The 14,285-nt window shown below is 35.5% G+C and overlaps 1 protein-coding gene across 3 annotated transcripts in view; it reads left to right on the plus strand.

The window, feature by feature from the left end:
- WDR11 (WD repeat domain 11) overlaps window positions 1–14,285 on the plus strand; it is a 70,109-nt gene that overhangs the window by 17,139 nt on the left and 38,685 nt on the right. For 2 of the 3 annotated variants that reach the window (XR_010922189.1, XM_067561335.1), the window contains exons 7-11: window positions 2,607–2,721; window positions 3,824–4,019; window positions 6,759–6,862; window positions 8,106–8,285; window positions 10,487–10,571. Coding sequence is in view for 2 of the 3 variants with exons in the window: in XM_067561335.1 (XP_067417436.1) it covers window positions 2,607–2,721; window positions 3,824–4,019; window positions 6,759–6,862; window positions 8,106–8,285; window positions 10,487–10,571 (680 nt within the window). In the remaining variant the exon portion in view is untranslated. The remainder of the gene's footprint in view (window positions 1–2,606; window positions 2,722–3,823; window positions 4,020–6,758; window positions 6,863–8,105; window positions 8,286–10,486; window positions 10,572–14,285) is intronic. The other variant, XM_067561337.1, reaches the window with a different exon arrangement.

Here is a 14,285-nt window from a genome sequence, read left to right on the forward strand (position 1 = left end):
ATACAGGAAACTGTACCTTGAATTTAGAACTAGGATCCCATGACACGTAGAATGGTTTGTTCAAACCATGGTATGATATTTACAAAATTTCCCCTTCCATCTCAGCAAGGGCAGTTGTTGATCGGACTGGCAGGGATAGAGTGGGTGGAGTAGGCTTGAGTACTCCACAGCCTTCCATTCCCCTCCCCCCCATTGCAAGTGATAGAGAAGAGGTGTCCCTGCCTCTTCTGCCAGCCATTGGCCCTTGAAAGGGGGAGATGATTGGCTCTCCTGTGCTCCTTTCCTCTCTGGTCTCCCTCCCCCCCGCCCAATCTCTTTGCTGTATATAAAGCTTCACTGGCATGCATCAGCCATTTTAGTGCGATTACTGCTGTGCTGTCCCCGTTGAAAAATGGAGGTACGGTTTGAATTGCATTTCCAAGATTCTGTGTGTCTGCCCAGATCACCAGTTTTGGAATCAAGAAGAAATTTTTCCCTTTGGGGAATATTCATGTAGTTTCTGTGGGATTTTACTTTCTCACCATATCCTGGAGACCTGGTCAGAGGTTAATAAGGAGTAAGGAAAGGGATTTTAAAAATATAAGTTTAATAAGTGGAGTTGGTAAATTCATCACAACCTATGGCCAGTGCAGGTAAGGGGCTCAAAGAAACCAACTCCCAACTGTAAACATGAATAAGAGAGCTGGGAGATGAATGTAGCCTTAGGAAGGAAGGGAGACCATGTCTTCACAACTGAGGTACCTCTCCCCATTAAAATTAATAAAGTTGCAGTCTGCCAATTTAAATCCATCGTCGTGTCTGTGCTTCATTCTCTTGCATGCTCTGATTAAAAAAAATTTTTTTTGTTATGATGTAGCGTGGTTGCTGGAGGTAAGTGTGGAAACTGATTGCATTAGAAATAATATAAACAAAATTATTATGAAAAATCATGGTTATAGCATCTCAGTTGTAATGGTCAAGTTTTGTTCTCACTTACACCAGTGTAACTTGGAGCAGGGTTTAAATCAGTAGCTTTAGGCAAGGGAAACTAGCTTCCTTTCATAAACAATCCACATTCATCTTCCCTATTTTTTGTGAATCCTTAGTGTTTTAGTTTATCTGATTATGATTCCATTTGAAATACTGACATGCTATTGAGATATTCATACAGCAGGGGCTAATCATTCAACATGATAGTTCCATTTTCCATATAGTTTAAAGTTTATGTGTGGAAGGGGGAAAAATGAAAAGATTGAAAACCCTGAATTATGTTCATTCTAAGCTCATGTCTGTGAAAATATTTGCAAGTTCCATTTTTGAATGAAATTTCTGAGAAATGCTTCCTGTTGAAGGGTGGGGAGGCTAGTTGGACAGGAGTGGGAGAAGTGCTTGGCCATTAGAAGCAATGTGGCAGCCACAAGTTCCTCACCCACTGGCAATTTCTTTTGGTGAGTAGCAGACAGTGAAAAGAAATAAACCAGACATGGAAAAAGCTGGCCCCTGATGCAGCAGGCATTGTTTAATTAAGCTCACTGAGGCCTGCTGCAAATCCATCCCTTTTTGTGGTGGTATATAAGCTACCAGTGTGGAAACAATCCTGTGGAGAAAGGAAATTTCATTTTCTGGTTGTTTAGCTTTTTACACAGAAGATGATATGCACTTTTCTGAGCATCTGGCTTTGCTTGATTAGGTAGCTAGATCAAGTCTATGGTCTTATCAAGGCCTGTTTGTTCTTATGGAATCATGAATTCATGTGACTAGAGAAGAAGTATAGCAAAGTATCACAGCTACAGCAAATGTTAGTGCAATTGTGTGTGTACATGTGGAAAGAATGCCCTGCCTTCTCCCCTCCCTTCCCCAAAAGAAAAAGTCTCAAAAACTGACTTTCACCAATATCATTTGAACCATCAATTGATTTTCACCAATATCATTTGAACCATCAGTTGATTTTCCCTGTTTACTTCCAAAGATATGGATAATGCTATAAAAGAGAGGGTCTCAAACTGTCGTCCATGGAGAGCTGATTCATCACATGGCACTGACTCCTTATTTTCAGTTGCTAAATTTATATTAAAACACATTCCAATTACTCCATTCAGATAAATAGTTCCTGGTGCTTAAACTCATGGAATTCTTGGGAATTGCAGACATTTCTGTGAATAGCCATCAGTTGTCTAACTACTTGTGAATAATATGTAATCCTGAATTACAAGGAACTGAGGCTTTATTACAAATGTTTTTATAATTTTTAACTATTCAAATAGCTCTAAAAGTAAAGATCATATGCTTAATAATTTTATAGCATTGTTTAAAGGAAAACCTTTGCTGAAAATTTCATTGTTAATATGTGATATGCAAATATTTTTTTTTTAACTGAAAACTGTCATTCAGTTTGTTTAAATGAGTTTCTGGGCTTTTTGTACAGGGTTTCAAATCTCCATTACAGTGCATTGGCTTTTTTACAGGTAATATAACTAGACAGATTAATCTAAGTAGTTTCTTAGTGGTATGTTCTTTAGCGACTCCTTGACTATAAATGAGCATGCAATTTCTAATGCATATTAACATAAATTGCACACTATGTAATCTTGTGTTAATTCAATGCATTTTGACATCTGTTTATATAGGTAATTCCATGCTTTCAGCGTGACAGTTTGTTTTGCCTACATGAAAATGGTTGTATAACTTTAAGAGTTCGCAGATCTAACATTAGTATAACTGGTTCACCAAATGAGGAACCAGGTAAGTTTGTTGTCAACAAATGATCAGAACTGAATATGATATCAGAGTCAGCTCCTTTGGCCTAAATTTTAATTAATTATTTTTTCAAATACAAACACTTTTTCTGCATAACATTCAAACCTGGGTCTTACAATCTATTGTATTTGCCTTTTTTTGAACTCCCTTGTCTTTTAATGCAAGATAAGAGCATGAATATCCTGAAAATCCTTTAATTTGCTAAATAAATAATCTTTTTTAATTATGAATCAGCTTAACAATCAAATCTGCTAGGAGAGTCCCACTAAATGGATTTAATTTGTTCTGTATTGTCTTTGGACAAAACAAAAGCTACATATGTTTCTAAATTCATTATTATATATACACACAAGTTTTTGAAGCAATTTGCTCTGAAGTTTGTTACAATTTAATGTAAATTGGGGTCAGCTAATATAGTCATTCCAGTTCTAAGTTACTATCATTGGTTGTTTAACAGAATATTACTCAATTAAATGTTTTAATTAAATTAAAAAGGGAATAAAGAACATAAACTATAGATATATACAAGCATAACCCTGTAAATTTTAACATCCACTGGGAATAAATGGTGTTTTCTGATAAGGTCTTTTTATAGGCTTTTGCATTTTGTGTATATTTAGTGCGCTATTATTGGCATCACGTTACCTTATTCCAATTTTACAGGCATGTCTAAAATGTATTTTAGATTAGGCAGAGAAGAGGGTGTCCCAAGTCAAATTGGCTTTTAAGTTTGCATATTTTGGAGATTTTATTTCACTACCTGTTTACTAATCTAGAGGCCCCTTTCTTTCACTTACTTTGAAGAGAAGTTTTAGAAATAAAGAAGTCATTTGAACGTTTGAAAAATTCTAATGGAATTACCCATTTTCAGGGTAGATGGATACCCACAGTTGAACTTAAGATCACCCAGTATATATGTTAAAAGTGAATGTGTATCTTTCATAAAACCTTTTTTCCCATAAACATTTTATGAACTTAACAAAAAAGTAAATTGTTCTTCCCACTTAACCATAATACCCTCCAAGTATGTATCCAGTTTTTGGGTCTGTATGTTATGTATCTGATACTTGGTACATTGATATTACAGATCCAGATTCAGTTCAGGAGCTGATTTATGACTTACGAAGTCAGTCTGATGCAATCAGGGTGACAAAGACAGTTCGCCCATTCAGTATGGTGTGCTGCCCAGTGAATGAGAACTCTGCTGCTCTCATAGTCAGTGATGGCAGGGTAATGATATGGGAACTGAAGTCTACTATTTCTGGCAGAAATTTGCGTAACAGGTAATTTTACTATGTTTCCATTGTATCAGTGTTTAATTGTGTTTACATGAAGCTCTTAAATAATCACATTATGTGATATCATAAATGTAATAGTGTGAGTCATGCTTATCACATGCAAATTTATATGCAGTAGGAGGATGAAAATAGTTGTCATTAATTAAAGGGATTTAGATTTAATTTGTGTTATGGGGGAAGGGATATTATTCCCTCCTCCCTGCTCCTTTTTAAAAAAACAATTGTCTTGCAAATGGGAAGGAATCCAAAAATACAATAGAGACCAACCTAACATTTTTTTAAAGGAAAATTTTCCTTCAGCTTTTCTCCCCCCTTCCTACCCTGAGCATTGTCATTCAGCTTTCTTCCGACAAAACCATTTTCCTGAAGAAAAGACCTGTGTGTTTTGATTGAATGAAGAGGAGACTGACAAACTACTCTGGAAATTAGAACACTTTTTAGTAGGTGTCAGTGATCGTCCTCTTCCCAGGTGCCCCCTTGTGGCCTTAGGGCAGCCCTACAAGCACTCCTCACCATAGTTTCCCCTCTTGGTTCCTCATTAAACTCAAAAAAGAGGCTTTCACAAGTCCAGTAATAACAGCCTTCCTTAGGTCTGGTTTATTAATTAAAAATTAAAAATAAACACAAAAGACTTCTCTCCAGCCTCAAGTTGGACACAGCCCCAAACACCCCTGATCTGGTCAGGGTACTCACTGCGTTAGCAGGCTACTTCCAGCCCTGCCTAGCTGGAGCAACTCCCCTGATCTCAGAGTCTCACTCTCTAACAGCTCTCAAGTTTTCCCTCCAGACTGATTTTGCTTTCAATCCTTTTATAAGGCCCAGGTGTTTGTTAACCTGTCACCTGACCATCCTTAGTCCCACCTCTGTAGGTTGGAAGCAACTAATTAATTATGACACAGTTATGACTAGCCCCATGTCCCCTTAAAGGAAAGATTTGCTGCTGATTTCTCATGGATTTGACACACAGTGTGATCCTATCCTTCACAGCAGGATGCTTAAATGATAAATGGGGTGTTGCATATACACACAAAAACAGAAATAGTTAAAGTAATTTTATTATTTGTAAGAATCCTGTGTAAAATTGACTTTTTTATTGTGCTCTGAATATACTACATATTAAGAAACATTTTTCTTCAGTAAGCCTTTGATTTATTATGGAATATAGACAAGTTTTAAATGGATATTTGATTTTTATGGCAGTAAACAAAAAAAAATTCATTCTAATTTATATTACAGCTGAAAATTCTCTGCACACTCCTGTATGCTTAGATACAAAGTCAGGTTCTAATCATTAAGTGGCAAGCAAGCCTGCATCTCAGAATGTTTTCTGTTGTGTTGGTGTGCCCAAATGCAGCATCAGATGTTTTTGTGATACATCTCCATGAGTGCCATGAAAAGATTAGAATCTGTCCTACACTTCTTTTTTTTTTTTTAAATTACCCCCATGGCACAAGTTTAGGGCTTGTCTGTACAAACATTTAGTTCATGACAAGCTGGGATGTGAATCTACCTACCCTGCTGCAAACTAAGTCTCTGTGTGGACACTGCTGATGTGCACTAACACTTGCTTAGCATGGTTTCATTTACTCCCATTTTAAAATAGATCAAAGCACACTAACCAAGTGTTAGTGCATGTCAGTAGGATCCACAAGGAGACATAATGTGCAGCAGGCTATTGTAGGGTAGATGCACACTTCAGCTTGCGGCAAACTAAATGTTTGCATAGACAAGTCCTTAGATGGCTCAAGGAGGGTGGATTTTACACCCCTATTCATTAGCTTTGCTGAATTTGGTTCATTGCTATAAGGAGTTTGAGTACTGAGTCAGTTAAAAGAGGGTTGGAACAGAGAATGTTCTGGTGTAATCATGTTCTAAAACAGTGGCTCTCAACCTTTCCAGCCTACTATACCTCTTTCAGGAGTCTGATTTGTCTTGCTTACCCCCAAGTTTCACTCACTTAAGAACTACTTGCTTACAAAATCAGACATAAAAATACAAAAGTGTCAGAGCACATTAGTACTGAAAATTGCTTACTTTCTCATTTTTACCATATAATTATAAAATAAATCAATTGGAATATAAATATTGTTCTTACATTGCAGTGTATAATATATAGAGCTGTTTAAACAAGTCATTGTCTGTATGAAATTTTAGTTTGTACTGACTTCACAGATGCTTTTTATGTAGCCTGTTGTAAAATTAGGGAAATATCTAGATGAGTTGATGTATCCCCTGGAAGACCTCTGTGTACCCCCAGGGATATGTGTACCCCTGGTTGAGAACCACTGTTTTAAAATGAATGTTGCTACATTGTTCTAAACTGTATACTAATACTTTTTCTAGATATGAGGGCCATGGCCACTGCATTCATTAACTTAGTGTTAAAATAGCAATAGTAAATGAAAATTTGCATATATAAAATTTTCGATGTCAGTTCAGAACAAGATCTACATTGGGGTAACTTGTCTCAGTGCGAAGCAGAGGATTAATTAGAAAATGTGTATAGGAAATGAGAATTGCTTTAAGTTAGCATGTGTCTCCGGATAATTGCTTGATATTAGTGAGATTGTATATGGAAACTCACCAAATAATATTTCAGATAATAAGTAGCAGGGGCATTAAGTGACATCTTGAAAGAACAGTTCAGGAAAAAACAGAACTGAGTGCATCAAGCAAACAGCCATTCCATTTTGCTTTCACAACTTATTTTTTCTTCCTTGTCAGCAATTCAAGTGCATCACCTTTGTATTCACCAATCTCTTTCTGTGGAATTCCTGTAGGAGCATTCCAAAATAAACTTCCAGATCTTTCATTGGATAACATGATAGGTAAGAATTACAAATAATAATTTTAGAACTAGACTTTTAAAACTAAAAAGAAAATATTATGGTTTATGGATTGTATGTAAATATTGAAACTAGATGCAATTTGAGTTGTAATGCTGAAAAACTAAACAGCATTTCTGTTTTTTAAAGAAAATATTTGATTAATATTTCTATGGTTTTTATGGTGAAGATCTTTGTCTGGAACTTAGCTGAATTCTAAAGAAAAATGTTACATTTAATGGAACCAGAAACAATCATTTTCCTTGGTAGTTTAAAAATATGAAGACAATATACCTTACATGTGTTCCTCTTAAAAATGTAACGTTGGGGAAAATAAACATTTCAGTAGCAAGGGAACCTTCCTAAATATAATTATGTGCACCAGAATTCATCTTTTAAGGGAATAATGGTTACAGCTCTTCTGAGCCACCTGTGTGAGAATATGGGTTCACTGGGTCTGAGTAAGAGTCTTTTCTGCATTAGTCTATCCAAATCCAGTGCAGAGATACCCTGACTGTGTGGTGTGACCTGTGCTTATCCATTCCAACATACACTGTAATTGAATGAATTTTCACCCTCAGTGGTCTACTGTTTGAAAAACTTCGATAACTTGATATGATTTGGAGCATTAAGGATGGACACTTAGAATCTGGTTCTCCATTACCTGCAAATTGTGTAGTCATTTATACCAGTGCCATTCTGATTTGGTAACTTTCTTACAGCTACTTTGCATTGGTATAAATAGCTGTGCAAAACAGGACAACAGATAATCAGACTCTATTTTTCTTCTGTCTTTAATAGAAGTGCTGTGCAAGTGCACTTAATGTCTACCAGTGGAGTATATACTGTAGTAACTTTCCAGAATTGTCCCTTCTTTTTCCCTCCAAATGGACTAATCACTTGCAAGACACCTGTAAAAGACAAAAAAGAGCCTCTTTGGAGTTATGGAAATAAATCAGAATCTACAAAATTTAAATATTTGTATTCCTAAAGCTAAAAATGGGGGCAGGAGGAGGGGAGGGTTTGAGACTGAAGATATCGACTGAAATGTAAGTCTCCTGAAGATAGTTGTTCCTGTACCTATTTCAACAATAGTGAATGCCTCTTTAAATATGTAATTACTGCATGCATTTATTGGTTATTGGTAATTGCCTTATTTATAAGGTCTTACAATTGGTAAATGTATCTACTGTCAGAGTAAAATGTAATAAATACTTACAGAAGTTTCATTTTTTAAAATATAAAGCAGGACAAGGTGCAATAGCTGGTGAAGAACAGTTAAAAAATGTCTTCTTTCAAGAAGTTCACCTCAAATTCCTGCTGACGGGGCTTCTTTCAGGACTACCTTTGCCTCCATTTGCTATCCGTATGTGTCCACCTCTGACCACAAAAAACATAAAACAGTATCAGCCTCTCTTAGCTGTTGGTAAGTACTCTGAATGTTGTACTTGATGTTTTATGCTAATGTGTGAAGGTTGTACAAAACCAGGGATAATCACAGTATTTTTGAAAACTGTGAATCCAGTCCAAAACAGTGGCCCTTTTAATAACTTTCATGAGATATATCTTTTGAAGAGTTTTGTTGCCAGCAGCTTTGGGCATGTGTGGTACAGCTTGTAAAATGTAAGGGGTTTGGCTGTCTTGTGTCAATAGTGTTACCTGCTTGGATGCAGGTATTTTGGTGGTATTTCTGTCTTCCTAGTGCCCTCTATTCACGGAACACTTTCCCAAAACCTGTTCTGTAAGGCAGTGATTGCTCCTCATTCCAAACCCTCCTCCATATTCACTTCTGTATGCCACTTGCCCAAAATGAATTAATGAGCTTAGTATATGCCTGAAGGCCCTGATTAAACTGAGTGAGTAAGTACATGCTTAATTTTAACCATGCGATTAGGCCCACTGAATCCATTTTTCCTTGTCATACCTAGTTCTGATCAGATACTGCTGTGATTAGCACCAAGGGCCTGATCTTTCAAATGAGGAATAGTCCCCATTTTGGCCCTGATCCTGCAATTGGCTCCATATTGGCAAGACTCCTGTGCCAATGCATAGTCCCAGTGACTTAACTGGGATTCCAGGCAGGCTCAGGCATCTGCCTGCGTGGAGCCAGTTGCAGGATTGGGGCCTGAGATACACAGTAACGTGTGCAAGTCGGGACTCTGATTCTCAGCTTCCCCTGGGGCTGAAGTGACTCCCAGCATCATTTGGAAAGCCCTTGGGTCCTGGCTAAATTACAGCAGTCTCCCCAGGCTGCCCTCTGGGCTTTAGCACTGCCTGGAATCTCTGCAGCACAGCATGCTGCAGCCCAGCCCCCAACGTCCCTGTTCTACTATCTTTACCAGGGATTGCAAAGGAACTCTCAGAAGGCAGTTTATGGTTGTCTACCACAATGTCAGTGCCAAGGAATCTGCCTGTGGCCATAACCAGGCGTTTTGGGGCTATTTGTACCATTCTGGCTTTCTTACACAGGATTTCATTCTGGGAATTTATAAATCCTCCTCCTAAAACATCCTGTTTTATTACTTGCAATTGTATTGACTGACGGTCATACAATAATTATTTAATGACAGTAGACTTTGAGATTAAAAAAAGTTGAAGTTTTATCACCATTAAAACACAAATTGTCAGTATCACATGTCAAAAATATACATTATAAAGATCCTGAAATCAAACTGAGTTTTCTTTTCCTAGCAGTAAATTTCTGTTATCATTAATGGAAATATTTTTTTCGTGAAATCGTGTGTACAAGATGAAATCGTTTACTAACAAATATCACAAATTCTTCCACTATGGCTGTTGCCTTTGTGTTTGTTACAAGAGTTGAAATATGAAGATTAAGAAACCAGTATGTAGCTAGCTATAAAATGCATTACAGCACTGTAGGTTAATGTTTGCTGTGCACCAAGAATGTGTTCCTTAAGCACTAGTCTCTTTCATCTTGTTCTTTAGACTGTCATTTCTATATTTATGCCCATAGCAACTCTGTTAAAGGAAAAAAGTGCAATATTTCTATTGGGCTTACTATTAAGAAAAAACCCACTGCATCTATCCACTACACCTAGTAGAAAGTAAAAAATTATAAACTTCATTATCCCAGAAGTTTTTTAATCTAATTGCTTTAAGCTAGCAGCTATCAATACGTTTATTGGTTTGTAGTTTAAAACAGAAAGGTTTCTTTCAAAGAAGAGTAAGCAGAATTGTAAATATTGATTTATGAAAATTTGCCATGTTGCTCCTTCTGGATTATTGAGGAAGCTAATTTATCTTTGCATATGATTCAGTATCTCTACTTGTGTAATAAAAATAAAACTAAATAGTTTGGTATCTAGTGAAAATGCTTTATTTAAAACAAAAACAAAACCTTTGTTCCCAAATCTTCAGCAAATTCTAAAAGTTGGAAGTCCTAACAAGTATATGAGTGTTTCTTGGTATAAACTGAATCTTTGAAGGAAGATTTAAACTTTAGACCATTAGAAATCAAAATGCCCACTTCATGCTGGAAGAGTGAATTATTCACAGATTAAATCATTTGGAGTAGCTGTGACTCTTGTGTTTTCATTTAAAAAAATTACTTCAAAAGCTGTTCTGCATGTATTTTTTTTATAAAATACAAATGACTTTTTATAGGTACAAGCAATGGCTCAGTCTTAGTGTATAATCTTACCAGTGGACTTTTACACAAGGAGTTAAGCATCCATTCCTGCGAAGTCAAGTGAGTTTGTTTTTAATTCTTGCCAATCCTTCGGAGAGATGAGAATTATAGTATTTAGTATTCCACAAGAATGCAGGCATTTTGACAGCAAGAAAATTACCGTTGAATTTTCTGCCCTAGTGTCTTAGCTCTGCAAAACCAATATCTCATTTTGAAAATTAGATTGGAAATTGCATTGAACTATAAATATTTGAATTGGTAACTAATGTGCCTGTTGATCTAGGGTGAGCATTAGCTGTTTACATTTTCTCTAGAACATTGGAGTACAGAGAATTCTTTCAAACTTGAGAAACTTTATTACAATGTCTGATTTATATGACTCTTACTATTCATGCTCCTATTCTCATTGAACTAATTCCACTCCATTTGTTAAGGTCTATTTTGTTTGTTTTTTCATTCATATAAAGCTGAAACTGCTGCTGATAGAATTTTAATACAAACTGAATTAAAAGTAGTTGATATTAAAATATTTTTAAGACACAATGCATGTAATATTTAGATTTATGTATGCTCCTTATTTAAAATATCTAAAGAGCAGACCTCATTTATTTACAGATATAGATATATAATGCCATATAAATATATGGTACATGAAGAAGAGTAATGTTTTTTTCCTTGTCATTCAGAGAGATGTTTCTGAATATCGCATTCAGAATCCATACTAGTGGAGGGAATAAAGTATTTACTATTATTATTATTGGTGATTTAAATCAGTGGTTTTCAACCTTTTTTCATTTGAGGAGCCCTAAAAATTTTTGAATGGAAGTGCAGACCCCTGGTTGATGGAAACCTTAGATAGTCTGTGGACCCCAGGTTGAAAACCACTGTTCTATGCTAACAACCTTTCACCTACCCTTTAGACATAGTCTGTGGACCCCCAGGGGTCTGTGGACCCTAGGTTGAAAACTTCTGATTTAGATTACAGTAGTGTCCAGAGGTGCTAATCAGGATTGACCCCTCCATTATACACATTAAGACAAATATGAGTAACAGAATGAATAGCTGCTATTCAATAACCCTGCTTTGGTTCTTCCACCAAAACCACATAAATGAACTTGTAGTGCGATTAATAGACATTGCAAGGACATTATATCTGTTTTAACCTTCATTTGATTTTCCTTCTTTTCCTACTAATTGGTTTCGAAATTATTCTCATTTTATATTCTCTTATGCAACTCAAGAGGTTACTGAATTCTGCTTTTTTATATTTCATTAATATGATTGTATTAAAAACCATTGCTAACATACCACAGATATTGTTTTTAAAAAACACTTAAGGCTTATCTCATTAAAGCTAAACCAATGTATTATACAATTATGTATGCATGTTGAAAGCATAACTTTCAAAAATGTTATTTTAAACTTTTCTTTCATTAATAATTGATGATAGTGCTGGGGCTTTCTTAATCTTTAGTGCTTTTGTCATAAATAGAAAAAAAATTCAATTAATCTAATGTGAAATTTTTTATTCTACCACTTGAACATTAGCTGTATTTATATGAATGACACTTCAATAAAATGTGGAACTACAAATATATTCTTAAAAGGGTTACTAGAAGCTTCAGAAAACTGGAAGTGCTTCTGTTATAGTTATAAAAGATTCAGACATAGGTCTGATTAATATTACATCTTCCCAACATACCTTTCATCTTATTTATAAGGTAAACAACATAATGAGAGACTCCTTATTGGAAGCGTATGCGTTTATGCATTATAATTATTAAATGCATAATATAATATGCATAATAATAATAATGCATAATGCGTTCATGCATTAACGTAAATGATAAAGAAACCACAAATCCACGTTGGGGTATTGAAGATATGGAATGGATGGAAAGGGAATTATACACTCTTTTTAGAATTATTTTTTATATATTATATCAGTGCGTATTTTATTTTGCTTTAAATTGTTTTAATTTTATGCAGACTTAAAAGAAAACCGTTGAGGGTTTTTAACTCTGCAAACCTCTTGTACCCATTTTAGAAGTTTGTTAATGAAATCTTTTTTTGTTGACTGCTTTTTGCTCAGTATGGTTTTGAACTGAATTGAAACGATCATAAATTTTACTTAATGGTGGTAGGCATCATTAATTGCATCAGCAGAGCTATAAGAGACTAGCTTTAATTTCTTGATTTAATTCTTAATAATCTAGGAGATGTTTCCTATCCAATTCTAACAAATTCAAGGGAATGATTAAACAATGTAGGATATTGCACAGTAACCATTGCAGTTAATTTAAATCCTGGGAATACAGCAAATTTTCCTTTCAGTATGAACTCTTCATTTCTAAAATATAGGCTAATGTTTCTGATTTTTTATTTTAACTGAAAATACACAATTGAGTGAAAGACATCTCATGCGTTTAAGGGTATTTCCACTTGTAATAGATAGCATATTAGCTTGCAGCTAAGTGCTCACAATGCCCTCTAGAATAATAGCTGAATTAAAGTCGGAACTCGGGGAATAAGGGTCTTTCTTTTACATCTGTACGGTGCTAACACAATAGGGGTCTGATTACCAACTCTGGTCTCTAGGTGCTACTGCAATTCAAATAATAATGGTGAAATTCTCTGGAGAACAGAAGTGTTCTTATATGTAGAAGGTATGCATGTAAACAACTTTGAGTTTTAAGTTTTTTGCAAAATTATATTTTTTGGAGGGAAAGACTTCTAGCTGAACTTATTTTATTCAAGGTATGTAATTAAATGGATCTATACTGAACAATTATTTATTATTTATATTACTAATGCATTGAGGTCTTGACTGCCATTTGGACTCCATGGTTTAATGAAACTGATCCATTCCAGATTTCTCTTACTGCTACTGTCTCTTAGTTCTCACTCAAGTGAAAAGATTGATAGTGAGGATATGAATTCACTAGAGCCATGGTTTGAGAGTAGTATAATTTAGGCTGATTGACCCCTTTGGGGAGCTATTTCACAAATGTGCACCAACTGCCAGAAAACTTTCTTATACTGAGACAAATGTACTTACCTGAGATCTATCATGGAGATTTTGAGCACACTATTGATGCAATAGATGAAATAAATGCCTTATACATGGAGATCTGGCAAAAGTGGTTCTTGGACTTTTGTAGGCAAAATGCACGGTTAACAGATGCATGAAATCATGACGGGCCTTGCGGTTGAATCCTGCAGTGCTGGTCCAACTGCAATTTCTGCTTCAGAAAGTTTTACAGAAATATGCCCAAAACATTAGGATATTTGCATCTGCAGTGACTCTGCAAACTGTGTGAGGAAGTCCTGAGGACCTAAATAATGAAAAAAAGTTTTAGTGGCCTTGAGTATCGATTCTTAGCTCTTACTGAAGAGTGTTTTTAAAGCTGTACTGAAATCATCTCCAGTTTTTCAAAATGTGCTCTGTTTCATGACTCATTCTGGTGTACTTTAAGAATTCATGTGAGTTTAAATTCATATCTATCTACCTGTCAGGGACTTGCCCATAATACTGTGCTCCTTGCCATGTAGCACAAAAATCATACCGGCAATGAAGGTTTTCTGTGCTGAAGCTGTAAACGTTTTGTTTGCTATGAGGGAAACTATTTTCTGAGTTTATTATTATGTGAGCATGCCATAAGAAAGAAATGTGAAGACTTGCAGCCTGTGGAAACCTTCTACAGTCAGGCGTAGCAAAAAGGCTCCCTCAGATATGAAGAAACATAATACTATTGCATATTGAGTTTTTAGTGT

Source organism: Emydura macquarii, unplaced genomic scaffold (genome assembly GCF_026122565.2).
Source record: "Emydura macquarii macquarii isolate MOO-44397 ecotype Brisbane River unplaced genomic scaffold, CSIRO-AGI_Emac_v2 contig_2372, whole genome shotgun sequence".
In the NCBI taxonomy this organism is placed as follows: Eukaryota; Metazoa; Chordata; order Testudines; family Chelidae; genus Emydura; species Emydura macquarii.